Source organism: Heliangelus exortis, chromosome Z (genome assembly GCF_036169615.1).
Source record: "Heliangelus exortis chromosome Z, bHelExo1.hap1, whole genome shotgun sequence".
Taxonomy (NCBI): domain Eukaryota; kingdom Metazoa; phylum Chordata; class Aves; order Apodiformes; family Trochilidae; genus Heliangelus; species Heliangelus exortis.
In genome coordinates this window covers 60,008,724-60,035,141 of record NC_092454.1, presented here as the reverse complement: position 1 = coordinate 60,035,141, position 26,418 = coordinate 60,008,724, and the positions used below count along the sequence as shown (strand labels likewise).

The 26,418-nt window shown below is 46.7% G+C and overlaps 2 protein-coding genes across 4 annotated transcripts in view; one reads left to right on the top strand and one right to left on the bottom strand.

Annotated features, from left to right (window-relative positions):
* Positions 1 to 2,704: 2,704 nt before the first annotated feature.
* TBC1D2 (TBC1 domain family member 2) lies at positions 2,705 to 23,441 on the bottom strand. Of its 2 annotated transcripts, XM_071730450.1 has the most exons (15): positions 23,016 to 23,441; positions 20,848 to 21,332; positions 20,051 to 20,183; positions 19,018 to 19,159; positions 16,772 to 16,908; positions 15,962 to 16,149; positions 14,435 to 14,821; positions 13,484 to 13,594; positions 11,748 to 11,935; positions 10,102 to 10,572; positions 8,842 to 8,962; positions 6,686 to 6,871; positions 5,936 to 6,057; positions 5,185 to 5,250; positions 2,705 to 5,003 (listed from the first exon to the last, which is right to left on the bottom strand). In XM_071730450.1, exons 2-15 carry the CDS (start codon positions 21,244 to 21,246, stop codon positions 4,814 to 4,816), a joined length of 2,841 nt encoding a protein of 946 aa, XP_071586551.1. In that variant the 5' UTR covers positions 21,247 to 21,332; positions 23,016 to 23,441; the 3' UTR covers positions 2,705 to 4,813. The 2 variants fall into 2 exon arrangements, with proteins under 2 accessions (XP_071586551.1, XP_071586552.1); XM_071730451.1 differs by having other exon boundaries at positions 4,861 to 5,250; positions 23,016 to 23,440.
* Positions 23,442 to 25,197: 1,756 nt separating this feature from the next.
* Positions 25,198 to 26,418, top strand: part of ELP1 (elongator acetyltransferase complex subunit 1) — a 33,558-nt gene continuing 32,337 nt past the window's right edge. The window contains exon 1 of one of the 2 annotated variants that reach the window (XM_071730679.1): positions 25,198 to 25,431. In XM_071730679.1, the coding sequence (XP_071586780.1) occupies positions 25,282 to 25,431 (150 nt within the window). In that variant the 5' untranslated portion in view covers positions 25,198 to 25,281. The remainder of the gene's footprint in view (positions 25,432 to 26,418) is intronic. The other variant, XM_071730680.1, reaches the window with a different exon arrangement.

Below are 26,418 nucleotides of genomic sequence, written 5' to 3'. Positions count from 1 at the left end.
AGACAGCAGGGCAGAAGTACCTCTGGGGAAGGAAAAGCTCCCTTGACTGGAGCTGTCCCACAGAATCCTTCAAGGGAGTTGAGCAGAGTTTCAGAAGCTAATAGCCCTGCTGCCAGGTGCCAGGCTGGAACAACCCAGGAGACTGAGACAGCCAAGCAGCAACACATCTGTTGAGAAGCACTGTCTGTGGGTGGAGTACAAGAGACAACCCAGATGTGGACATAGACTGTGGCTGCTTGTGCAACAGCTATCCTGGACCTACTATAGGAACTGAGATGACTTCTGGAACCCTCATATACCCTCACAACCCTCACCCTGGACTCTCACAGCATATGCTCACATCTTGACCGTGGAGAAGTACAAGACAAGTCAGGTGCTGATGCACAGATGTCCAGTGCTTCCTTTTACACATGCTGTCCTCCAGCCCTGACTAAGCTGTAGAAAATTGTATGGAGGACTGACAGGGGATAAACGTGTCTTAGGGGTTATAGGTGGGAAATATTTCCACTGCCTGCAGCCCTTCTACTGTAAGCATCTAGATATGCTAGTCATGTGCAAGTACTGCTCCTCAGAGCTGCTTAGATGTGATAAAGTGAATTGTTTTGCTGCCAATTCCCCCTCGCTCTCGAAGACTCAGTGGCTGGTGTCTGTACTGGGGGGACATCAGTAACTGGCACTCATTCTCTGTCTTCTTTCCTGGGGCTTCTCAATTGATCACCCAACAGCAAGAACCTGGCTGAACAACAGCAGTCTGGCTGCTGTTGGGTTGTGGCAAAGAGCACCCCTGCACAACACTTGTCCTGCTTTGTAAAGGACCTCCAGGTGACCCATTGAAAACACTATTGGTAGTTCTTTCTGTGTGATCCAACAGCAGAAGTTAGAGCAATGTGATCTGTAACCCTCTGCCATCCCACATCCTTAGGGACCAGAAATCAATGCCAGAGGCAAGCTGGTCTCCTCTCTGGACATCTATTCCCAGCTTGTGCAAATTAATGAAAAGTGAAAAGCTGCCACCACAGACAGCAGAGGTCATTATGGAGGTGAGCCTGGCAGCAGAGCAGTCAAACCCTACCACTGGCCCACTGCTGGCCAGAAACCACATGCAGCACAGCAGCCTCCAGCAAGCCACTGGGAAGAGCAGAGCCAGCACCTGTTCTGGCTGTGCTGAGCTGCACTTGGAGTATGTGTGCAGCTCTGGATAAAGCACCCATGACCTGGCTGGGCGCTGCTCCCAGGGGGCAGGTTCCTGCCTTGCAAGGAGCAGTTGCAGAAGTGGATGAGACGAGGATGAAGAAAAAAATATAAGTTGGGTTCCTGTTCCCTTAGGAACTTTTTTCCTCCCTGCCATAAACAATAATTTTGTACTAACAGATTCACTTAATAAAATAATAATAATTTTTAAAAAAGGTAATCTTTTGAGCAGGAGGCTGGTATGTGGGGCTGAGTAGTGTCCTTCTCAAAGGAACCTTGAGATTTCATTTCACTAAACTTGGATCTTGCCTCAAGTCTCAAAGCTTTCTACCAACTGCATTTTGTTGCTTCTCCTGGGCAACATCTTGTCCTTCACCCTGGATGAGAAGTATGAGCTTGGGATAAACATTAACACAGAAACAACATACCTGGGAATGCCTCTTTCCCAGGCAGCATGCCAGGATACAGGAGTGGATCAAATGTCTTTGTTGTGTACTAGCACTTTGGCATGCAAGGGTTTAGCTGCAGCATATAAAGGCAAGTATTGGTGGTTCAGACCAAAGATCTTCCCAGTCCAATACCATTCAAGTGCCAAAAAGGGGTCAAGAGGGGAAAAGAAGGGAAGTCTCCTGGCCTCTACCTGTTATCAGTCCAGTGACTTCCTGAGCCAGCAGTTGCTTTCTCTGTTTGGTCACCCTCTACCAATTTGTCCTGTGGAAACCATGGAAACTCTTGGTGGTCCCAAAGTCCTGCAACAAGGTGATCTACAGATTAATTGCACATTCTCAAGAAGCATAAAAAAAAAAAACTAAAAAATTGCAACCATACGTGTCAGGGTAGGAGCTGGTATCCCAAGGTTTAGATTAGTGCAGAGAAAGAAGGCTTAATTTAAGATGTTACACATAACAGGGTTAGCAAAGGCCAGCCCTGGGACAGAAAAGACATCTGTTTTATCCAAAGGTGCCAGCACAGGCAGAGGGAGCTACTGAGCTATAAAACCAGGTAAAAGTTTTCCGACCATAACAGTTGGAGATGACAGCACAAATTATACATGTGCACTTACTGTAGGGGTAACCTCTGTTCAAAGCACCCCCAACATTGATTCTCACTTTAGGTCTTGCAGAGGCCCAAGGGACTTGTGTAGGGCTAAGCTAACCTCTGGGCCCAGCTGGCATTTGTAATACAAGTTCAGTGCTTTTCAGCAACCCTAAAGTATGTAGAGCTGAAGGGAAGCAGAGTAAGGCCCATGAGGGCATGCTAGTATGGTCTGCACAGGCCCTGCAGACACTCTTGTATCTACCACATTTTAGTCAAGATCAAACACAAGTGACTGGTTGGTGGTATGACCAAAGGAAATAGCCCTCAGCAAATCCTCATGTGGAGCAAATACAAGAGCTGGTGAAGACACAACACACTAGAAGCTTGTAACAATCCTGAGAAGTCCTTCCCTTCTGATTTCAGTTAAAAATTATTTTCAAAATTTCCCATCAGAGACAACAGCTTGGTCTGTATGTCTTCTTCAGAAAAGTTTATTTTTTAATGGGTCATTATATACAACATAGACCAATGTTTATTTATATGCTGTAAACTATGCTTTGGTCTGATAATGCAGGTTTCAAATGGCTTTGTTAAAAAGCATAGGGGCAGGATCGAAGATGTTTAAGCTGCTGGAAAAGGCTCCAGGAAAAATACAGTTGTAAGTATACTGCTGATTTCCACGGCCTTGATTTAAAAGATAATGCCTTTCAAAAGTCCAGAACAAGAGCAAAATTCTGTATTTGTGTGCAACCGTAACACTATGAGTAAATTAGATAAGTGATACAATATAATGCCTTTCAAAAGTCCAGAACAAGAGCAAAATTCTGTATTTGTGTGCAACCATAACACTATGAGTAAATTAGATAAGTGATACAATCTTCTGCCTTTTGAACTTCTCTAGCTAGGTGGCATCACTATAAAAGCAATTACTGTTTTTTTTTGAGATAGTGTAGTAAGACTCCCCAGTTACATTCTCTTCTTGTCCCACACTTTCCATGTGTGTAACTATCAGTGATATGCAGGGGATCTACCTCACTCTTGCCCATCTTTTCACTCTTCTCAAACCCCCATTTCCGCTTTGATTACTTCAGTACTGCGTGGTTGGCCTCCACAGCTCTCCCCCAGCTCAGACTTCTGTAATTCTTTGAAATTGGCTGATTTGTCCAGTTGTGCCTGAGGCAGACCTGAGGCAGACCACATGTCTCAGGTGAACAGAGTCTTTTCCACTTGGTTATGACCCACCTGCCTGAGAACAGTATGGGCCCCAAATTCTTCTTTTGTCTTCCTCTGCAAGCAATGATGACATCATACAACAAGATCTTTACATGAGGCTCATGCACTGCATGGGCTTAGGTTCAAGGTCAGTATAAAAATGCAGAGCGGAGCCCACCTTACAGTGGGGTCTGCAGCATGCTGTCAGTGCCAGCACAGTGGGCACAGCTAGAATAAAGCACTGCTCAGCAAGAAAGTGGGGCAGCAGGATCTGGCACCGTGTTAGGGAAAAGAAGCTGCACCTGACTCATCCTGGGCCTGTGGAGGACTGAGCTGCATATGCAGGGAATACATCCCAAGGCACATTGTGTGAGGCTGGGGGCTGGGGAGAAGACTTCAAGGCCATATTCTCAGAGGCAGTGTGCTAGACCCATGGAGGTCAGATCCTTTGCTCAGAGGAGAGTAGCATTTTTTTCTCTAAAGACTATAAAGCCATTTTTTGTGAACTAGTCCAAGCGGTTTGCAGGTTCATCCCTAGTGTGCCATATTACATGAATGTCTGCAATACTGGAAAGTCTTATGGAAAAGACCTCCTCCCTCACATTATGAACGAGAGTCAGAGACAGGGATATCAAAATAGACACCTGGCACATAAGGAGCATACCTGTGAGGAAGTGAGAGATAGCCACACACTCATCCTAGCCAAGTGTGAGGCAATCAGAAGATCCAAGTGTCCTCAGAAGTCAAAATCCCCATAACACTGGTCTCTGCTGCAGCCAGATAGGGGCTGAGATGAGACCTCCACTAGAAAGCAAACCTCTGTAAGGCAAAGTCCTGCCAGGGCCAGGCCAAGCCATAGATGACTCTGCTCAAAGCTAAATAAAGAGCATTAACTCCCAGCATTTCCCACCCAGGCAAGGAGACACACCCTGTTCTCCCAGGGGCTTCCACAGGAACCAAAATAAACTGGAAAGACAATTCTGCTCTTACACAACTCATTTCACTTGTTCCAGCCTGGATCCCATAAGAAGATGTTCTCCAGCTTGAGGACTTCCTCAGGCCCAACATTTATCTGGAGGCAGTGTCATGACTCAGTAACTACAATGTTAAATACAAGCTTTCCTGGAAGGCTAGTCACTGAAGGCACTATGCCTTCTTTCCTGACCAGTTCAGAAGCTTTAGGCACCAATGAGGGTGTACTCTTGGTTCATTCTTTCTGTTGCTTTTACTTGTACATAAAGATCTCTTTCAAGCCTCCATCAGAAAAGGTAGAAAAGCCCTGCCTTCCTTTTTACACCAGATCAATTTCTGTCATGGAGCCAACACCTGACATTTCCTACAGTACTCCAGCTGTAAACCTGAATTGCACAGGTTAGGGTGGGTGGAATGGGGAAAAATACAGAAGGGAATAAAGCTCCTTTGACATCTTCCAGTCCACTACAGAGACTGGCATGGTCTCCAAATTGTTATATACGTACAGCCATACTCCCTGGGGCAGAAGAACATCTGTGTGACCACCTTCCACTCTCTGCTCCATCTCTTCAGTTGCTACTGAAGACCACCTGCAAGGCCAGAGGGAAGTGATGGGGAACTTTGTTTTTTCTTTGTTACATCTCTTCTTCCTCTTCACTAACAACCTCCTTCAGGTCCTGAGGCCCCTGCTCTGCTCTCTCTTTTACATAGGCTGCCTTGATCTGTTCCAGCTTGCGCATCTCTGCCTCCAGCTCTTCCCTGTGCACTGACCTCCGGTTCCTCAGCAGTTTCATGGGGAAGGGGTTTAAGTCATTGAAGGCAATGTTCATCAGCTTCCTACAATGGAAAAGACAGACCTGATGAACCAATTTACTGGTTGGTAACAGATGCTAACAGATACACCAACTGCATCGTCGGGTAGGACCTCAGATTTAAGATTTCTTGAGCTCAAATTCACCAAGCAGCAGAGATTTAAAGGAATCACAAGCAATTCCTTTTCACACAAACACCAACCCAAGCAATGCTTTCAGCCATCTTACAGCACAACACTTTTTAAAGCATCAGCGTGTAAGCACCTGTTAGGAGACTATGGATCAAATGCCAATTCTGATGGCCCCTGGGTAAGGAATATTCATGATGTTCAGCACTTTTCATCACAGAAATATTCCTTTGGACACATTGTCACTGAAGGTTGTAAGTGCTTCTGTGTTCCCAAGAGCCCCAACCACAGCTGAAAGATACCCAGCAAGTGGCAGACCAAGTTCCAGAAGCTGCAAAAAGGAGGCCGGTCTATGCTTTGTGGCCTGCTCTGCTTTAGCATGCCTCTGCCTGAGAGAAAAAGACTTTAAGTAACACCACGAAGGGAAAGTCAAAAATGACACAAACTGATCCATATCCCATGGACCTGCCAGTGTGCATGCAACTCTCTTGACAGACTGGGTCACAACTCTTTTTAGGTTGACTTAACAGGTAAGCAAATATAAACTCAGGATGAAAGATGGTCTACAACCCACAGTCCTACCTGCCATCCGTGATCATTCTTGTGAAAAAGCGTAGGTACTGGTAGATCTCCACACTGTCATGAATTCTTAGGATTTCTTCCTCATTGTATTTAAAAATTGCAAGAGCATAGCGGAAAATCACCTGGAGGATTGAAACCATTTGAGTTGAAAAAGTCTTAGGCTGTTGAGGGGCCAGGCCCTGCTAGCATAAAACATGGGGTGGAGCACTGCAGTACAGGCTGGACATGAGGCCTCTCCTGCACTGAGTTAGGGCAGGCCTGAGGAAAGCACACAGTTAATCCCAAGAAAATGACCCTCTGTAAGCTAATTTACAATCCCAAGTATACCACATACTCCAAAAAGACCCCATAGGGATTTCCCAAGACTTCTCCAGTTCTGCCTATGCAAAGGGGCAACACAAGTATCATGTTTTCAGATACTAACTCTGCTCATCTTATGTTCCCTGTATCTGTCATACTATCAGCTACATCCAGATCACAGAATAGAAAACACCACAGCCAGTCCGTGAGCTGTTTCACAGCATAACTATCTGATAAAAAGTGCCAGGGATACTGTGCATAGTGCAGCAAGTACACAGACAACACAGAGGCTGGGAGGCATCAAGGCATCCTTCCAAACAGGCAGGATAGCATGAGAGGCTCAACCACACATTTCCTTGACCCATGTGCATGTCCATTGCCCTTACAATATGTCACAGAGATGGTACATATGGGAGCAAGGTCTAGGAAGGTCTACAATGAGAGGTGCACCTTAGTTCCCTCGTACAGGAAGGCATCCCACACTCGCAGGAGGATGTCACTGACCAGGCTGTCCACAAAAGCCACCAGAAACCAATTGAAGGTGATGAGTGAGACATCAATCCGATACTGCTCAAAATGAGCCATGAGGCGAGGGAGCTTCTCTGACAAGAAGTCTTTGAAAACTCTCTGATCTACCTAAAGTTGACAAAAAAGAAAACAAAGAAGTTCTAGGTGAGCAATCCTAGTGCTGGAGGGGAAGAGTGCTGCAACAGGGCATTGGCTCACAAGTGCCAGGTAATTGCTGGTGCTGCCTTCTAGCCTAGTCACATCCCAGGAAAAGCAGAGCATCCTTTCTCTACCACCTCCCAAAAATTACTGAGCAGTGTACTTGTATGCTATACCCAGTGCAAAGTGTGGACCTGAAACAGGGAAGACACAAGCAGAGATACATATGTTTTTCTCATTCAGGGGAACATACTGCTTCCCAGCCTCAAAATCCAGATGGAAAATGCTGCCATATCTTCCTACATCATTTTTACTGGGATTTTTTTGTGAAGTCATGTTGAATGACAGGGATTAAAACCTGCCCAGGTCTGAATGACAGAACAAACTCCTAGAATCTCTTTGACTTCACAAGCAGGGCCTAATATTCTCACTTAGCTTCTCTTTGTGGTCTGAGTACTGTCTGTGTTCTGCTTCTGGCTGCATGAGCTGAGACACTGAACACAATTGGTGACATCCCCAATCTAGGTTTATAAAGGCTCCATCTAAGGGAAGCTGAGGTTTCATGAAGGTAAATGCTAAGGAGCAAGATCATGGTTAAGTCCACCCCTATGCCATATATTCCTGTCCCATCTGTGTCAGCCCATTTAGCTCTGGCACAGAGGTACAAACCATACAGCTGAGGATACATGCTTGGCGTTTAAGATCTTCAAGAGCTAAACTTTAAGTTTGCCAGCCAACTCAGAGCTTTCACTGTATCAAGCCAGCTCACAAAGCATCATCCTAGATCTTCCTCTTTACATGGGTCTTGCTTAGGTCTTGCCCAGACTTTCAGAGACCAACCATTAGGTCAGGAAGTCTTGCTAAAAAAGGTGCCTTCAGCTGACAGTCTTTTCTCACCATATATAGAGGAGCCTCTGTGTCTTCAGAGTGCCCTGTTTTACCTGTCAGTCACTATTTGTCAAATATTGAGTGCTACCTGTTAAATTTCATAGTTAACACTACCTGGTCTGAATATAAATTCTGCTGTCTGCAGTGACTTGGCTGCTTCCCCAGTATGTGGTTTGGCCTCCCCACCATCACACCACTCTCCCACTAAACGTTAGTCAACAAATTTCAGTGGCACAATCAATTACACTCAGCTACTGACATTTGTACTTATTGTGGGCCCACAGATACAACTCTCTTCTCTCTTACACACAATAAAGACACCAAAGTCACGGCCAGGCTCACCAGACTGGGCACTGCTGGGTGTGGCTGCTGTGGGCACACAATTACAATTCCAATGAACTATATGGGATTTATCTTGGCTCTCTGTCTGCTTGGGAGGATGTAGTGCATCTGATACAAGACATCTTGAAAACATTAAAATCCAGTGATTTTGAAGTAGGAGGGTAAGTTGTACACAGAACAACATTTTACATCAAATGGCCAGAGGGCTTTCTGATCTGCAGGGAACCCCAAAACCAGAACTGACACTGTATTTGATCATGAACTGAGGCAAGCACAGTGAATATAAAAGGTCTCAGTATTTTCGTCCATCTGCACATGGCACTCCAAAGACAGGGTGTAGTTTCCAAAGAAACCGCTGATGGACTGCAAAAAGGTCCCTTCTTGGTACTTCTATACATGTTGGAGTTTGCTGCTTCACTTCTACTAGGCCCTCCTAAAAATGAGTAACTGCAATTAATGAGCACCTTCTTTCTGAATAACTTGACCTTCAAATAGTTACTCAGGCATGGTGCCCCATTTTCTAGTGCTGGGGATCAGTTTTGCTGTAACAACTTTGTATTCCCAAGTCTACAATACCTCTGCAACAGAAGGGATTTCAAGGTGGCATTACTGTCCTGTTGGAAATCAAATACACTGCAAGCTGTCTGCTTTTTTTCAAATCTTTACTGTAAGTCATTGTATCCAAGCAGATGTGAGGGTGCTCAGCTCACCTGTGATGTTATCAGTGTGTCACTGTAGTAGTCTGCTGGCATTAGGTTCTCCACAATATGGACTAGGCACCAGAAAGCACTCTCCTCCTCTTCCAGGACCAAAAGGGCAACCGCTGCCAATCTGTGATGGACAACATATGGTGATGCAATGCAACACTGCTGGCAGAGACACAGGACAGCACAGGAACTGGAGAATCCAAGATTCCTCTTGGCATGTCTCTAGCTCCACAAGCGTCCAAAACATCTAGTGTGTCAGGACAGCTGGTAAGAGGGACAAATGATCTGTTTGGTGGATTTCTGAGGGAACCATGGGGCTTTTTCTTTCCCACATGTCTCTGTGAGCAAACAAGAAGGATCAAATAGCAGAACTGGTATGACAAAACCAGACTCACCAGCTAAGAGGATGTTCTGAGGATCTTCCAAAGTTAAAAGTGTGATGATTTTAGCTATTTCAACACAGGAAAGAGGTCAATAGGAGATACTCCATATTACGTGACACAGCTCACCTTTTCGTACACGACTCTACAGCCCTTACCCCCTTCAGCTCTGACTTCCACCCTTTCAGCCAGATTGGAAGGATAATCCCTAATATCACAGGCTCTCCAGAGTAGAAATTGTCCTTCTGAAGACCTTCTGGAGAACAACAGCAAGAGCTTACACAGACTTTCCTATGTTGAAAAGGTGTGAGCAGAAATTGCCTTCTTGCAGCTAGTGCCTGGTGCCTCTTTTACTTGCAAGCACACTTCTAGGAAGTCTGGTTTTATCTTTCCTAACACCTTTGGACAGTAGAAGCAGCTTTTAGATTTCCTTAGCCTTCTCTTCTCCAGACAGAACACCTCCAGTTTCCTCAGCCTCTCCTTATGTCATTTGCTGCAATTCCCTCATCTCTAACACTTCCCAAGGTTTCCTACAACTCTTCTCAGCTAAAAGGAGAATCCCCAGAGTGTTTTTCTGCTGAGTACATTACAACTTAGAAGTTTAGCCCCAGCCTCATGCTGTTATTCCGGGACTGCCTCACTCTGCCTCTTAAAACTGCTCTTTCTGATGCTGTAACTATAGAAATGCTGAACAAGTGCATCCTGTTGCTTGATCCCAGCAACAACACTGCTGAAAAAAGACAGCAAACGCAAAATTCTGAAGTAAAATATCAATAGCCAGACAGGCCTCTAGAGAGGCAGGAACCTTGGGTTGCTGGAATCACTGGCTAAAGTACATGTCTCGGTAATATCCCATGAAGAAGCAGCACACCCAGCTCCTCACCTGTTCAGTCCCTGGCAGTATCCAATGGCAGGATTGTGCCAGGAGAATGCCAGCAACACCCTCCGGAGCTTGGGGATGAGCTGGGAGGTGGGAGAGGAAAAATGTTTGTTGTTGGTCAGTGTGCGGGGCAAGTCAAGCTCGATCTGCCGGCAGGCAGGGTGCTCGGCGCTCTGGCTCTGCCGCAGGAGCCGCTGGAAGTGCTCAGGGGGGTGGCTGCAGTGCCGGCTGACAATCCACCTCCAGACCCACTGACGGTGCTCCACGGGAATGCCGCTTCGGATCAGACTCTTTAGCTCTGCAGAGGGACTCAGTTCTCCAAGGCTGTTCCACTTGTCACGGAGAGGCTTGTCCACTACTTCCTGGCTCCGTAGGTTGTTGGACTTTATCTCCAGGGCTTGAATTTTGGCCAGAAGCTTCCAGTCCTCAACTTCATAGTCTGGCACTGTCATAAACCCATACTCATCATACTCACTGGAGGGACACAAGACAGAGAGGTTAGTTCAAAGGACAGAGCTGGTACCTGTGTCAAGGGCCACACACTGCTTGGGGTCGTGCCAGCTACAGCCTGCCACCAGGTTCCTGTCACCTGGACCACAGGTGCTCACTTCTCTGGCAGCTGCATGTGAGACCCCACCATGCCACACCTGCCATGCTCTGCCATATCTCAGAGATCAGAAGACAAAGAGAGAGGCTGCTGAGAGCCTGCAGCAATAGCATACACACATGAACCCAAATATAACTTTGCTCTGAGCTACAGACCAAACTCATCTTACCTCTCTCACCTCACCTGCCTCCCTGCCCTTACGGAGGTATCTAGTTCAGCCTTCTCCATATCATGTTCTAGCACAGAGATGGCTCTCTAGGAAAGGACTGCAAAGGCTTTGGGGCATAAGACAGAAGAACAGAGATCCACAGTCCTTTCTGATGTCCCTCTGTGCAAATCTCCTACTGATCAGAAAATGCTTGTAGTGCTAATAATACAGCTCATTGAGGGTTTGTGCAGCATCAGTCCACATGCTGGGCTACTTCTGAGATGCCACTATATTCTTGACAAAAAAAGACCAAGACTGACCTTGGTGTCTCATTTCCAAAGCTAGCTGGAGAACCCGTGTCTGACTGATCAGATGAAATGGAAACTGCTACAGAACTGGGGCATCAACTGTACAGGAAAGCATAAACACAAATTCAAAGACCTCGGCAGTGCTGGTGGCAAGGCTCTCTGCAGGCCAGTCCAGCCTCCCCTTCACTGCAGCACCAGAAAAAGACAATAGTGGCTTTGCATGGCTGGGACTAGAAAACCCCAAAGAACGAAGATCCCAGATCCCACATGACCTCCTGTCATACAGGAGTTTATCCTCATGTCCAGTGTTTACCTCCAGACACACCGTGGCAGCTGTCACTTGCTGTGCCATCTGTCACATCCAAGAAAAATTTAGCTGTACCATCTTTAACTTTCCCTTCCTACAGTGATATGCTGCTAACAGATCTTCACGGTCTCCATACCACCAAACTCAACCAGTCTCCCTAACCTTTACTCCTAAGCCATAACTGAAATTCCCTGCTATAGAAAATGTCCCTGACTCTTTCTTGCCTGCACATCCCTCTTCCCAGCCAGACAAGGGTGTGAATATCCTCTTTTTTCCTACCTTACAGGGTTCAGGTTAAAACCTTCTTCTGCTTCTTTCTTCACATCCCACTGGAGTGCTTCCTGGATGAGGTTCCTCACCAACTCAGCATCAGTGCTGGGTAGGCCAGGCACAGCCTCCTGCAGCTTCCGCAGGACTGTCAGGTATTTGCTCTCCATCTGGCAGTTTCGTGCTTGCAGGCAGGCACACTGATGGGGAAACAAAAGGGAATGAGCTGGCTCCTTGATGGTTCTTCCTGTGTTGCCACTGCTTTCTATTGGTCTGTATGTAGAATGAAGACTCCTGCCACAGAAAACATCCAGCAGCTTTCCACAGTCAATGGAGTCTGCAGCTGTGAATGAATCACTGAACCACTGTGGTCTGTGAACAAGCACAAGCTGCAAGAGGAAGACCTGCTACAGCATCACCTATTTGAGCTACTGGGTTGCATCAGTGGATGGCCATATCACAGCCATCTCAGCTCAGGACATAACCAAAGAGCCATCACTGCAGCTGAGTTCTCTGCAGGCTTTTTCTCTCCTCCTCAGAGAAGTCCCCTACTGCACACTGAACTGTATCTTGACAAAGCACACTGCTCCTGGGACTGAGCTATGACCATACCATTTTTAGGGTATGTGGTAGCACCACAGACAAGGTGACCACATGTCCCTCAGCAATCCTAGTCTCATGGCACAGATAAACAACTTCTCTCAAGCACAGGATACCCAGTTCCTGCCATCATATTGCAGACTTGAAAAACAAAAAAAAAAAGAGTAATGAGGACTGTTATCCACTCTCCACCGGTGGAGAATTGAGCCACACAGGTGACAATGTCTCACAGGAAGCTCAATGAAGACTCCTGCTCAGTGGAAGCAGCAGTTGTAAATAAAAAAAAGAAACCACAGAGAGAATTAGACTGCATGTAGTGGTGACAGAAAGGAACGTGGGATACTGTTATACTATTACTTTACTCATCCTTTTGCTTCACACTGACCATGTTTATCTGATTACTTCCTTTCTGAAGGTTATGGCAGTTTCACGATCAGAGAAAGGCAGTAAGTTAGAAGGTAAGGCAGAAGGCAAACAAATGTAAGAATGGAAATAACACTTTGGAAGTAGCTTTTTTTCCCTGCTCCAGACTCCAAAGCTGTGGAAACACACTTTAAACCTGGGGAAGTAAAACCTAGGGAGAACCCACAGAACAAATGCCAGCACACAGCATCAGTCTGAGAAAGGGATTCAGGACCAGAATCACACCAGAAGTGTGCAAGTAATCAGGTCATGCACACTTAAAATAGCTAGAAAAAAAAATGGAGCTTAAGAAAACACAAGAACTGCAATCTAGCTGCAGGACCTGAGAGTACTGCTTGTTGGCAGTGCCAAGCCTGGTAGAGATATCAAGATTAGATGGAGACAGGGCTCAGACAGTCTGCCAGCTCTCAGGAAAATTTTTTTTGCTCCCTGCACTTAGTGTTGCTTTGTTTATTTGTATCCAAAAACATAGCTGAAATGCAGAAATCTGGGTTAAGTTTCAGCATCCTTAAGTCTGAGCTTTCCAGGTGTTTCACGTTTATTGAAGAGTAAAATTGATCATGTCTAATTTGGGAAAAACACACAAAGCAGGAAAAGGGTAGCACTGAAAAAACACACTGGGGAGAAGTGTTATTCCTGTTGTGGTTTGGACAAAAATTCATTTCACTTTGGAAAGAAATTAGTTAACATTTCTCACCAAGGGAGAAAATGTCATTTTGCCTTACCTTCATCAGAAGGGCTTTTTCATTCTCAGCAACTCTTGTCCAGAGCCGAGTAACCTGGTGGATCTCTGAGTTGAGGAACTGGTTCTGAGTTTTGTAAGCATCAATATCATCCTGCCAAAAAAGAGAAACAGTCACACAAGGAGAGTTTTTGAGGGGCCAGCAATCCCCTCCCAGTTCAGAGACTTCCATTTTGAGCACTGTCCAAAGGACAAAAAACAATGTCAACAATTTTGTGTTTTGGAGAGAAGACAGACTCCCCAGGACACATACTGGCTACAAAGAAAATAAAGCCACAATATTAAATAGGAGAGTTGCACATAGACAAGACACTTGCAAATGCCAAGTGCACTGCATGCATGTACTTAGAAAACACAGAGACATGGGTGATATAAAGCTAGATAAGCAAGATAAGTAAGATGAAGAATGTATGTGTTTGTTCTATTTAAAAAAAAATATAGCACAACTCTTAGCCCCATGGCTGAGAGCAAAAACAATTGCTCTCCCGCAATGCAGTAAGTGGCTCTTCTGGCAATTCTCCAGCCCACACTAACTGGTCATTATAACTGTGCATGTAGTGACATACAAAAGGCTGGGTTTGAAAGAACCAGGAGATTTTGGAAAACCGTTTGCAAGAAGGAAATGCAGAGGAATAAAGGCAGTGAAGGCAGCAAGTGAGACTGCAGCTGTGAAACAACAGTGAAGATGCAGGCACCGAATGGTGACACAAAGTCAAACAAAACAGGTTATGAGCTGGAGCTGAAACTTACTCATCTGCTTTTGAACACCCAATCACCTATTGATATTAAGTGCCCTTCCAGCTTGCCTTTGGTTTGGAGACAGATGGAGCAACTGGCAGAAGTACATTCAGTGTTTCCCACAAGGAACACCCTCCTACTGAATGTGAGGGCACAGAAATGGGAGCTCCAAAATGACCTGTGCTGTCTCACCCACCTTCAGGTGCTCAATCTCCTCTTGCTGCTTATTCAATGTCTCTGCAGTGACAGTGTTGGCTTCTTGCAGGGGGTCAGAGAGCTCTCGGGCCTTCTGGTCTCTCAAGGCCACAATAACTTCCTGTTTGGCACGGTTCTTCTCCATCAGGAGCTGTACATGCTCCTTGAGTTCCTGAATGTGGCTGTCTCTCAGAGACAGTATCTGCTCCAGCTCCTTCTTTTCTTGCTCAAGAGCTTCCAGTCGACTGGTGAGATCTGCAATTTGTCTCACTTTGTGGCGCACCAGCTCCAGTCTGTCCTTATCTTCTGATGCAGTGAGATACATGCTAGATACTCGCTTCTCCTGCTGGGCTGCCTCCAGAGCTTTGTGGAGAAGTTTGACCAGCTCCTGGAAAGGGAATGCAAAGCCATTATATTTCACAGTGCTGCCTAAAGCAATAGCAGCACAGGTAGCACAGACTCAAACCAGTAATAAGGGAACACTGAAAGGTCCTCAGGATCTTGAATTTGACTTCTTTTGCTTGCTTTCAGAAGCAAAACTAAATGAAGTAATCTGTAAATCACAGTGCACCCTCAGCAGAGAAGCTGTGCTCTCAGAGCTGGGCCTGAAAGGTCTCTGCAGCAGGCCACAGATAGACTTGGCTTCAGGTGCACTGCTAACAGACAAGCTGCAGCTCACACTGTCTGAATTCTGACTTCTTACAGTCATCCTCCTTGGAAGGCCCAAGGCTGGAGTCAGCAGTGTGGTAAAATAGGAGGGAGGGAAATAATGCTGTTACTAGAATAGTGCTGCCAGAAGGAAACTGATGAATCCATTTTAACCTTCTCTCTGCCAAAGCCCTCTATCACTCCACTCCACATACAGGCACTAAAGCTTCCTGCAGGCACATAGGTGCTGATTCAGGCTTTGCCATCTCAGCCATTTAAGGAAGCAAACCAAGGATGCAATTGATTGATTGCCCACCATGAGACCTGGCTCTCTGGCCTCTTCTGCTGAAAGGGCTGCCAGCATCATTACAGGAGAGCCCAGAATTACTCCCTGCTTGTGTGGAAGAACAATACCACTAAGGAAAGAAGCCCTTGCAATGACCCATGTGCTGACTGCCACTGTAAAATCACCTCTTAATGGTGGATGGATGTTCAAAAACAATGATCTGCTGTTAAGGTCATGACTCAGAGTGGCAGCTGCTGCCAGTGTCATGGCACATATTCAGGCCTGCATTTCATACCTTCATTGAGCAGCAGAGATGTGCCAGCCAGACACATCCAGAGCACACCTGGATTTGCTTTACCTCCCTTTTCCAGTCCATCTGCTAGGTACACTTCCTAGCAATGGCTGAAGGATAGCCCATTCTCCCTTGCAGTGGGCACAATCAGGCATACACCAGGGGGTAACACCAGGAGCTTCAGCTGGTCCCTATGAGTGCCTGCTGAGCACTTCTCAGCCTAACACCAAGGTACAAGGGAGTCCTTGTGTCCAGTCCCAGGGCCTTGCCCTTAGAAGCACCAGACTCTTCATTGTGCTCACCTTCTGTGACTTGACTTCCTCTGTGAGGGTCAGGATCTGTTGCTGTAGGACGCTCACTTTATCCATTGAGTTCCTCTCCCTGGACATTTCTTCAGGCAAGCCTGAGAAGCCACTGCTCATCCACCTGCCCTTCCTAATCCAGTTCAGCCTGGATTCCAACCTTCCATCCTCCAGGATTCCTTCCTTAACTGAAAGGAAATAGGATAAATTTACACAGAATTTGTTGCTACTATGGGTTCCTGAGTCTTGATATTAGGGAACTCACAACAGCTCAGCAGAGAAAAGTGACACAGAACTCAGAAAACTGAATTGCTAGTATCCATAGGGTGCCACTGCACAGACAGTATGGATCAGCCAATCACCTCCAGATTTTAAAAAGCCATGATATTTCTACCTTGCACCCTACCCACCTATCTTGTACACAGGAAGTTACCATCACGGAGAGGTAACTTCCCAAGCAGTGGAGCTGCTGAGCTTTGTCTGTGATGTGCAGCAATTTAACCTGTACCTCAAAAAAATAACAATATGGGCCAGCATCATGAATGATACTTTTGCCTCTGCAAAAGGTTCCAGAGATAGGGGATAGAGAGAGAGAGAGAGGGAGAGAGAGAGAGAGAGAGATAGGTAGATGGAGATCCAGCCTGGAGCACAGTCAAGAGTTGGACTTGTTTTGACACAGAAGGGACCTGAGACAATACGATAGAGTTTTCAGATAGACTTATCACCCTCCCCCTCCCTTTTCTGCTAAGTCTGACTCCTTGTGAGAAGGCATCATACTCAAAACAGCTCACACAGCTCAGTAATAAGCACCTGTACATCCTGCCTCCACTTCTGCCTCTTGTTCCTTATCAGGGATTTCAGGATGCTCCTGGAATTCACTGAAGTTAAAGACATTCCCATTGTTCCCCCAGAGCTGCTTGGAGCCACAGATATTGTAGACAGTGTTTCTGAAACAAGAAAAGATCAAGACAACCTAATGAACCGGAGAAGTCATGGTCAGTGCAGTCAGCAGACACTCAAGTTATTTAATGCCTTACCTCTCCTCATATCCCATCCCTCCTCCCAGAGCATATCTCCTTCATGTGCTGAGAAAATAAACTGTTCAAGGAACTGGTGGATTTAAAGGAAGCAAGGCTGCAACTTGTGTAAATCAGAAAGGTGCCACAAAATCAGTACCAGCACAGAAATGCAAATCAGCTGGAGATCTTTCCCCATGTGCTTGAGCTCTGTCCATAAAGGTATAAGGGTGGACAGAGGGGTCAAAAATAACAGTAAACCAACCACATCACTCCTTTCCCTCTCTCCTTCCCTCTTATTCTCCTTCCTCCCCTTTCTCCCTCCTTCCTTTCCTTTTCTTTGCTCACTGCAGAAATCCCCAGGTGCCAAGAAAAACTCAGCTATCTACAGCACAGCCAAAATATGACTACAGAAGCAGCCACAGATCCTGTGTTCTGAATCACATTTTTGAAAATTGCCACAACAAACTCAATAGACTTCAATGCAGTAAAAAGAACCAGTAACAAAACTGCAATCAGACCAAGAGCCAGTTTGTAACAGCCTCTGTTATCGGATATTACCAGAGGCACCAAGAGATGACTTTACAGCATCATGCAGAACCACAAATGCACAACTATTTTCTGTAAAACCTATACAGAAAAATGAGATAGTTATCTCTCTCAATACAGGTGTTTCCCCTTCTTCTCTTGTGTTGTCCATCAGCTAAAACAAAGCAAGCCCTACAAAAGGGCCTACAAAAAGACTCAGTGAGACCTACAAAAGACTCAGTGTCAGCTACTTCCTAACTGTAAATCAAGTTGGCATTTAGATATTGTTCTCCTTTTGCCTTGTAACTCCACCACAGAAGAGAACACATTTCTGACCACAGAGAAAATATTGGCACATAAGATCAGCAGACCTTCATTCCTGGTAGTCTGGAGCTGGCACTTGTCCATTGCAACTTTCCTACTTTTCTCTACCTCATGCTGCGTTTTGTTTTACCTCTGGGATAGCAGCAAGTCAGGGATCTGATGAACTGAGCTGATATCAGGCATGCTGTGCTCATTAAGACCCAGCCTGATAGCAATAGAGCCTGAAGAACACACAGAACCAGGGGAGCAGTACAATTTGAAGTGCAAAGGAGGCAGTTGTTATTTGTGCTAGTAAAAGCAAGGCTGAGGAGGGAGCAGGAGTTATGCTCATATTATTTTTAATCAAAGTGAAGAGGAGAGAATGTGTGGCCTGCAATATGGTACAGGTGACTCCGTTCCTCTTTGGTCCTATGGGGGATCTGTATTCCTATTGGTATAAGATTGTAGACATAGTAGTGGTGGTAAAAAACTATAGCCAAGCCCCCAGCAAAAATATTTGGCAAGTGCATGGCTACCTACCACACCTGTCGTCAGTTAAAACATTTTTTATTATATGTAAATAAGCAATTAGGAGTCTCTTAGAAGACACTGATGAGGGCTGCATTTATGCAACTGCAACTGCCCAGCACTTGTCACCTGTAGCCCTGATGAGCTACACAATTCAACAGCAGACAGCAACATCATTGTAAACAGTGGAATATTCACATACTTGAAACTCAGCAAGGAGTAGCAAGCTGTAGGGTGTCAGGCCATATTACAGGCTCAAACATATTTTGCTTGGAGTTCATTTGCTTGGAGTATTAGAGAGCACACCTGGGAACTGATAAAAGGCTTCTATCACTAATCTACTGAGTACAGCTCACCCTGCCCACGTGCACTTGCACAAACAATATGCAGACGCATCACAGCGGTTATGAAAAAACACTGACTATCCTGAAGAAAGTTTAACCAAGCTCTAGGTCTGCCACCACTATCTTTGCTAAGAGAGACAGATGATGTGAAATGAATTGGACAAGGGGGAGGTTAAAGACTCTCTGACAGGAAGTTCACTGATGCCTGAAAAATCCATCAGAAAGCTGCTTCATGATTTTTCCACTTAGGCGAGGGTCTTATTTTACACAATGCAAGGAAGGCACAAAGCATCAGGCCAGCACATCAGTGGCACTGCAGCTCTCCTCAGGCACTTACTGTATCTCTGTCCAAGGGTGCTTAAGGGAGATGTTCTGCAAAGCAGTAGATGTTTGGGGTGCAGGCAAAGATGCTGCCTTTAAACCCACTGCTTCTGTTGGTGTTTTCACCGGAGGCAAAAAGTCTTCATTGTCAACAACATCTGTGTAAAACCAAACCAGGACACAGAAGCAAGTGAGCAAGACAGAATCCCATTGGACTTGACTCTTTCATGTAACATGAGAGCCATAGCAGTTTTGTGCAAGTATACATTCCATGTTCAACTGGCCAGGTGGAACAAGAGCAGCAGAGCAGGTTTCTTTAGTTTTAGGTCAAATTACAGAAGGTTCCAAGTACAAATAGTGTAATCTATGCAAGGACAATCAAGTAACTTCATTTTTAGATGAGAATGGCTAAGCTTAAACAATTAAACTTTTAACTGCCTAAGGTAAAAAAGAAAGAAGCTGCTGCTGTTCTTTTTCCACATCTCAAACCAGTGCTTGATAGTTTCAATGCCCTGATAACACTCCACAAACAGTTTGCTACCAAATTATTACCTGCTGCAGCAAAATGCCCAGGTAGCATTTTACAGCAGACACTTGCTAGGGATTCTTTTTTTTCAAACAAAATGTGCATCTAGTCATAAGTGAACAGGTGGATAACCTCCCCTGATCTACCAGCCTGTGTACTCCCACTGCTAGGAGTGCACACCTTTGTTGCACCACTGCTGAAAAAAAATCTTGCTTGCTTAAGTTCCACAGACGTCTCAAGAGGAAAAGCATATACATGTGCACACCACGTGCATAAGGAAAATCAAGAGGGAAATCATGATCAAAAGATACCTGAGCATCTCCATCCCCATGATGTGGATTAGGAGATTGCCCTTTCACAATCATTCATAGTAAAACCAGAAGTTCCAAACATCAAACAAGCATGGATAGTTGGCACCTGCATTTAAAAACTGGCCAAAACCTCTTCCCACTTATAGACAAGGAGAACCATTCACCACTGAGGGGCTGAAAGGAAAAGAAAAACTGACATATGCAACACCTACTTGTTCTGCCAGCCAGAGATTCATTCACAAGCTGGGAGCTGCCCACAGGAAATCTGCGCTGAGCGTTGCAGAAGTCCCAGCGTCTCATTTGCAGCTGTTGAAGCCAGTACATCATTGCCTGTTTGCTGATTGCCTAACATAACACAAAACAGGAAGGGGAGTAGTCTCCTCAGGATGAGACACATCCTGAAAAGCCGACCAACACTTCACAGAAACACTTTGCTGGCTTGACCAACAAGTCAGCAGAAATAAAGGCCAGCCTATGCCATATTCTCTGGCCCTGACACTGATTTGAGAGGATGGAGTAAATCTTCAGCATGATCTTAGTAACAGAATCTCAGTGGACCACTGATTTCACTGAAAAACAGTTTAGTGGTTTACTATACTCCAAGGCTAAGCAGAAATGTCATAATCATTTTTGCCAGGGAACACCTACAGAGCTTCCAAATACCAATTTTCAGAGAGATAAAAATCTCGCAAATGTTCCTACTGCAGCAAACACTTTAGACAGGGAAGCTAATTCCTGTTCAGCAAATTACATGTGGACTGCAGCACTCTGTAGTGATTTTAATTCAGCACCCAGTTCAGCTTTTACTTCTGTTTAACAACAGCTCTCTCACAGGTAACGGAGTCTCACAGGTTGCCAAAACAATACAAGAAATTTAGGTACAAATGGTCACAGTCCAGGCTAGGAGGACTAAAGTGAAACTCAAGCTAAAAGGTATCTTAGCAGATACGTGTCTGTCCTGATTGGGGATGTTCCACAGCAGCTGCCACAAGAAGATGCTGCCCCTTACCTTCAAAGTAAAAGCTCTGCTTCGTGTTCTGATCTCAAAAACTCCTTCCCCATTTTCCGCTTTGCAGTCAAAGCTGGCACTGGAGATATCAATAGACCCTAAGGGGTTGATGTCCTGTGCAGTTCTGTAGTATAGTAAATGACATTTGTTTTCATCATAAGAGAACCACCGAGACTTCCAGGTCTTGATTGGCCCCTTGACTCCCAGTTTATTTAAATAGCCACAGAGTTTTTTTCTGGATGTTTCTTTGCTGGGTTTCAGCTGTACATTTTCCAGTTCTCCAGAAGAGGAAAGCATGTCTTTTTCTCTCACTGAGCTGCTGTTATTTTCTGGATTCGACTCCAACAAATTGTCTGGAGTATCAAGGGAACAAGCTCCACTTTCTGGTCCTTTTTCCATCTCTTTCAGGGAATATTCTCAGAAGCGGATTGAAATTTCCCTAGATAAACAAGTAACAGCAGATCTCATCACCACTCCTGTAGAACCTGCAGCAAACAAAAAAGGAGGAATATAGTCAGGTCTGGCATATGACTAAAAAAACATTCCTTAGCTTTCAAACAGTTCAGGCAGAGTCTCTGACTTCTACTTTTTGGTCACTGTTCCCTGCCTTCCTCACCTCAGATAACCTCTGTGTATGTGTTTTCTCCCCTTTCCATTCCTAAATTAGCCTAAACTAGCAGCCAAGAAACAGCTCTACAATCTCTTGAAAAATAGGTACAGCCTGTGGGCATACCAAATTAATAGCAATAGCCAAGGTAAGTGACGCCTCAGAAAAGTACATAAAGTAGGAGTTGCAGGAAACACAGAAAGATAACAAGACTGAAGGGGAAGGGTGTGTGGACACAGACTCAGGTCAAAGAAATTTCAGGTAAGCGTATCCAGGCATTTCCACAGAATGGAATATTTTTGGCTAATATTTTAAATCATGGTGTCTGGAGAAAAATTCAGCCTTATGCACTATTCTTATAAATCATTTGTGTTAGTTGAGGATTGATGTTAAAAAAGCCTACATGCCATGTGTTAGGTCTCCATCCAGCAGGCCTCATAGGCCTCATATTATATATGAACCCTCATATAGGCCTGGGTTCTCAAGAGGAATGCAATGTACAAGATAAAAACAGAAAAATAAGGCTGGAAAGGATCTCTGGTCTCTCGTTCAATTTCTCTCTACAAAAAGAGCCAACTTCAAAGCTGCAGTCAGGTACTCAAGTCCACATTCAGATGAATCTTCATCATAAGCAAGGATGGCAATTCTTCCATGTTTCCAGGCACTTTTCAAATGCTTAACCATATAGCAGGTGTGAGTTTTTGCTCAGAGCTGCAGGCACCCATAGCCCTTGCATTCTTGCATTAGGAAAATTAACAACACTCCAGAAAAATACGCATAATTTTTTGCAGTTGTTTTTTTAAGAAAGAACATGGTTTAAAGCACAATAAATGAAAATACTTCAGGTCAGAGACAAAGTTATCTGGAGCAATTAGGCAAGAAAATAAATTGTAGCAGTGTTAGTTGCAGGAAACCCAACTGCAGACACAAAACTGAACACAACAGCCAGCTGTGTGACAACAGGTGAATGGAGAATAATACAGTAATAATACAACTCAGAGGTGTTGCCCAAGCTCACACTCTTAGGAACAATTTACCCTCATGACTGAAAGAAGACTTACACATCTCATTGCTGGCTAAGCTACAACTTGTTTATTGCTGCCCCCTCCTGCTTCCCTCACTACCTTTTTAGACATCTCTAGATAATGTTCACCCTTTTTGGAAAACTACTGAACTCTTTCAGCTTCCTCCCCATGTCATCAATCCTGCTGCTGAACAAACACCAGAACAAGCATCCTTCATGAAGGGGATGTTTCAGCTAAGCTTCTAAAACACCCAAAAGCTTTGTTTTCAAGCTAATTTTGACTGGCACAAAGGAACCATCATCAGGAGAAAGAAACAGGCTCAACTCTTCCTGACAGACCCAGAGGTTTTTACAGCAGTATCAGCATAAGGACCTCTGGTACCACCTGAAACTCCATCATAATTCCACCTCTTTCCAGCATGGTGGTCCATGGGTCCACACCACGAACAGGATCCAGAAAATGTTTAGGGTTCAAGCACCAAGTCACAAGAAGACACATTAGATCTGCACTGCAAAGCACTCTAGAGGAGCACTAACCTTGAGAGAAGTCCCTGGAAGTCACCGTCTGCTGGCACAGAGCTACTGCTGCAGGCACCACCAAGGAGGTAACCACAACCTCCAAAACAAATGCAACGGCAACAGAAGAGGGACTTTCACTTCAAGTTCCCTGCGGCCCAGTCGCTGTCTGGAAGCAGAGGTATTTAGCTGAAAGCAACTCTGACACTGACCCATCAATAAAAAGAGAAGATCGGGGTGAGCACCTCCCGAGCCTCTGGTGTGACCAGCGCACGGGACCCCCCCACACCTCCCCGTGCCTCCCCCAGCGCCCCAGCAGAAGCCCCTCCCAGCCCAGCTGCGCGGCGCTGGGGCACCGGGGGTGGCAGCTGGAGCCTGGCACAGGGTTGCGCTGCCCGCCGCGACGAGGACCGGACCCTGACACCGCATTGTACCGCCCGCACCGGGGCGGGGGCACCTCGGCGGGGGTTGGGAGGGAGCTCCGTGCGTCTGGCTGGAGGATGAAAGGGGTAGCGGGTATAGGGGTACCTGCTCCGGGCGCATGGGCTGCAGCAGCCGCCGCCCCGCGCTTCCTGCCGGGCCGGTCTGGCGGCGGGGCCCGGCGGGGCGGGGCGCGGAACGGAGCGGAGCAGGCCCGCAAAAGGCAGTGGGAAGGGGGCAGCGCAGCAAGAGGGGTTTCGAGGCGGTGAAAGGCGGCTGCAACGGCGGCGAAAATAATTATAAATAGATAAATAAATTCTAAAATGACATCTCGGCCAGGCATCGGGTAGAAAATGATTCACCGAAGAGATGTAGAGGACTGAAAGCAAACCCAGAGGGGGACAGCTTAGGGTCTGGAGGGGACCAGCAGGTCCCATCTGCTAGAAGGGATGCACTCCGAGCCCGCAAAACTGGACCCCACAGTGTGAGAGCCACAGCTTGTGCACTTAGGTAGGGAAAACAGGGTAAGGCAAACAAATTTTGCTTGGTAAAAATGGTGGTACTTGGTGCCACAGGAGACTGGAGGCTGGTAGGACTGAGCTGGGCCAAAGGGTCTAGACTGATCCCCGAAAAAGCCTCCAAAAGGTATTGCAGGAAACAGGGGTGTCAGAGACTGCTCCAACCCAGTGCTCCAAGTCCTGGGGGCATCAGGGTGCAGAGCACAGCCAGGCTCACACCCTCTGGCAGCTGCCTCTCTCCTGCCAGACCTGCCAGACCCAGCTGGACTTGGCAGCCAGTGGGTTGGCCTGGGAAGGCACTTCTTACACCTTACCTTCAGGATAAGGAGTCTGTGACTTTAACTTTCTCTGTATGCAGTGGTAACTGGGATGTGATGGTGTGATTAATTTCTGTTGGCTCTGAGCTCAGCCAACTTCACCAACTTTTATCACTGTCTTTAGACATGTTTAGTACCCTACCAGCCATAAGCAAAACTATCCAGAAATCCAGTGGCCCTGCCTTCCACTGGCGTAAGCTAACAAGCTGTAATTGGTTATTGCCACTGTGGCTGCAATATAACCATCCCGCTCCCAATGTTACTTCATACCCTATCACTGAATCACAGAATTACCTTGGTTGGAAAAGATCTTCAAGATCATTAAACCCAGCCATACCCTGACACTGACAAGACCTGAAGTGGCACAGGCATGTGCAACCCACACAGGGAACTGGGCTGGTGAGAAGTCAAAAGCACGGATTTTGTGGTCTAAACCACAACCTCACGTGGCTTACAGACTCAGCATGTGCTGGGTGACTCAGGAAGGTATCTGCAGGACCAGCAGCAATGTCAGCACACACAGAGCGCCGGGGATCCCATCTGACACGGGTGGTGTTACAGCCCTTCGCCCGGCATACCCGCCGGTGCCACGGCTGGCCGGGAGAGATGTTCGCGGAGGAGCTCAGCGCAGCACTGCCCGCAGACTGCAAGAAGCCACCAGCACCCAACGCTGCCGACACTGCCAGCGCGCCTTGGCGCTGGCGCCAGTACCGGGCACAGCATTTTCCGGTGGCCGTTCCGCCAGACCCGCAACAGCGAAGGCGCTGATGCCTCCAGGAGCCCTTGGGTATGATTGGATGCGAAGCGCCCCTGAGCAGCAGGACATGGGCGTTCCCGTCCCTCGCTCCGGTCAGAGCTGCCCCAACCCGCGCCCGGGGCTGCGCAAGCGCCCTCCGCTCACGGCGCCTCCGCCCGCCCGCCCGCGCAGGCGCAGCTCGCACCGCGCATGCGCCGCTCCCTCCGCCCGCCGGCCCGTGGCGGAGAAGATGGCGGCGCCGTGAGCAGCGCGGGCTTGCCCGGCATCTTCCCACCATGAGGAACCTGCGGCTGCTGCGGACCGGCGGCCTCCGCTCCGCCGCCGCCTCAGGCACGCCGCAGTGCTTCTGCGTCAGCGCCGAGCCCGGCATCATCCTCGTGGGCTCCCAGCATGGCCTGGTGGAGCTGGGCCCCTCCGGGGACGCGGTGAGACCCGCCGCCGGGCGTCCTCCCGTGCCTGTCAGGCCCGGGACAGAGCTGTGGTTTCGAAGGAGGCTGCCGGTGCCTGTCGGCGCTCGGGCATCGCTGCAGGAGTGCTGTTAGGGGCGGCTTTGTTCTTCCTGTTGCAGAGCTGGAGTAAAGCCTTGGGGCCTCGGCCAGCGTGGGCGCCCGGCGTTTGTGCGTGGGTGCCCGGCGGCAGCTCGGCTCTGGGCCGCTGGCGGCTGCCCTCTGGTGGGGATGGCTCTTTGGGAGAGGCGTCTGGGGGTGCTTGGAGCCTCCTGCAGCTCCCTGCTACCGCTTGGCCGGCCTCGTGGGGTCTAGGAAGTTGCCCGTGAAGCTGCTCTGTGATGTTGGTGGTTACGTTGGTGGTGCTTTTGAAATGCTGTATCTGCCTTCAGGAGGGTGGTTCTGTTTCACGCTGGTCATCCCTGTGGTCTAGTCTGAAGCGTGATACTTCAAACATTGTAATCACAGATAAAACTGACACAACAGAAGGGTACAGGCAAAGGGATAGTGAGGAGTGCACGAAGAAGCTTTTGAAGCTGTGATCCAGGAGAGAGAAAGAACCCCACAGCATTAGTAAAGAAATTGCTGTTGATTCATTAATTTCCCTTAGAGCTGGGTTACAGTGTTTTATCTGGAAACACTGCAACTTCGAGGCATCTAATTCCTTCCATATGTTCATATCTGAAGTTAGCTGACAGAAGAAGTTCTGGGCTTTTCTGCAATCTCATTTTTAAATAGGTGTTTTCTGAAAATCTCTACTGTGGTCTGTTTGTGAAAGCTGTGAACTTAAATTTTTTAGAACTAAAAATAATTCTGAAGCTCATTTGAAGTTGCTACATATGGCAGCTTCTTTTTGGGGGGGATTATTTTGGTTTTGTTTGTTTTGGGGGGATGGTATTTCAGACCTTTATTAACGTGTTTTCCCTGATAATAGGGTGTCTAAGACATTCATGCAACTAAGCTAGA

Excerpts from the sequence above, each read along its gene's own strand:
- TBC1D2 (XM_071730450.1), bottom strand. The coding sequence starts at position 21,246 with ATGGAAAAAGGACCAGAAAGTGGAGCTTGTTCCCTTGATACTCCAGAC. Across the intron at positions 19,160-20,050 it reads ATCTCTGGCTGGCAGAACAA|ATGTTGTTGACAATGAAGAC; the intron begins GTAGGTGTTGCA and ends GGTTTTACACAG. Across the intron at positions 13,595-14,434 it reads AGGAGATTGAGCACCTGAAG|GATGATATTGATGCTTACAA; the intron begins GTGGGTGAGACA and ends CTTTTTTGGCAG.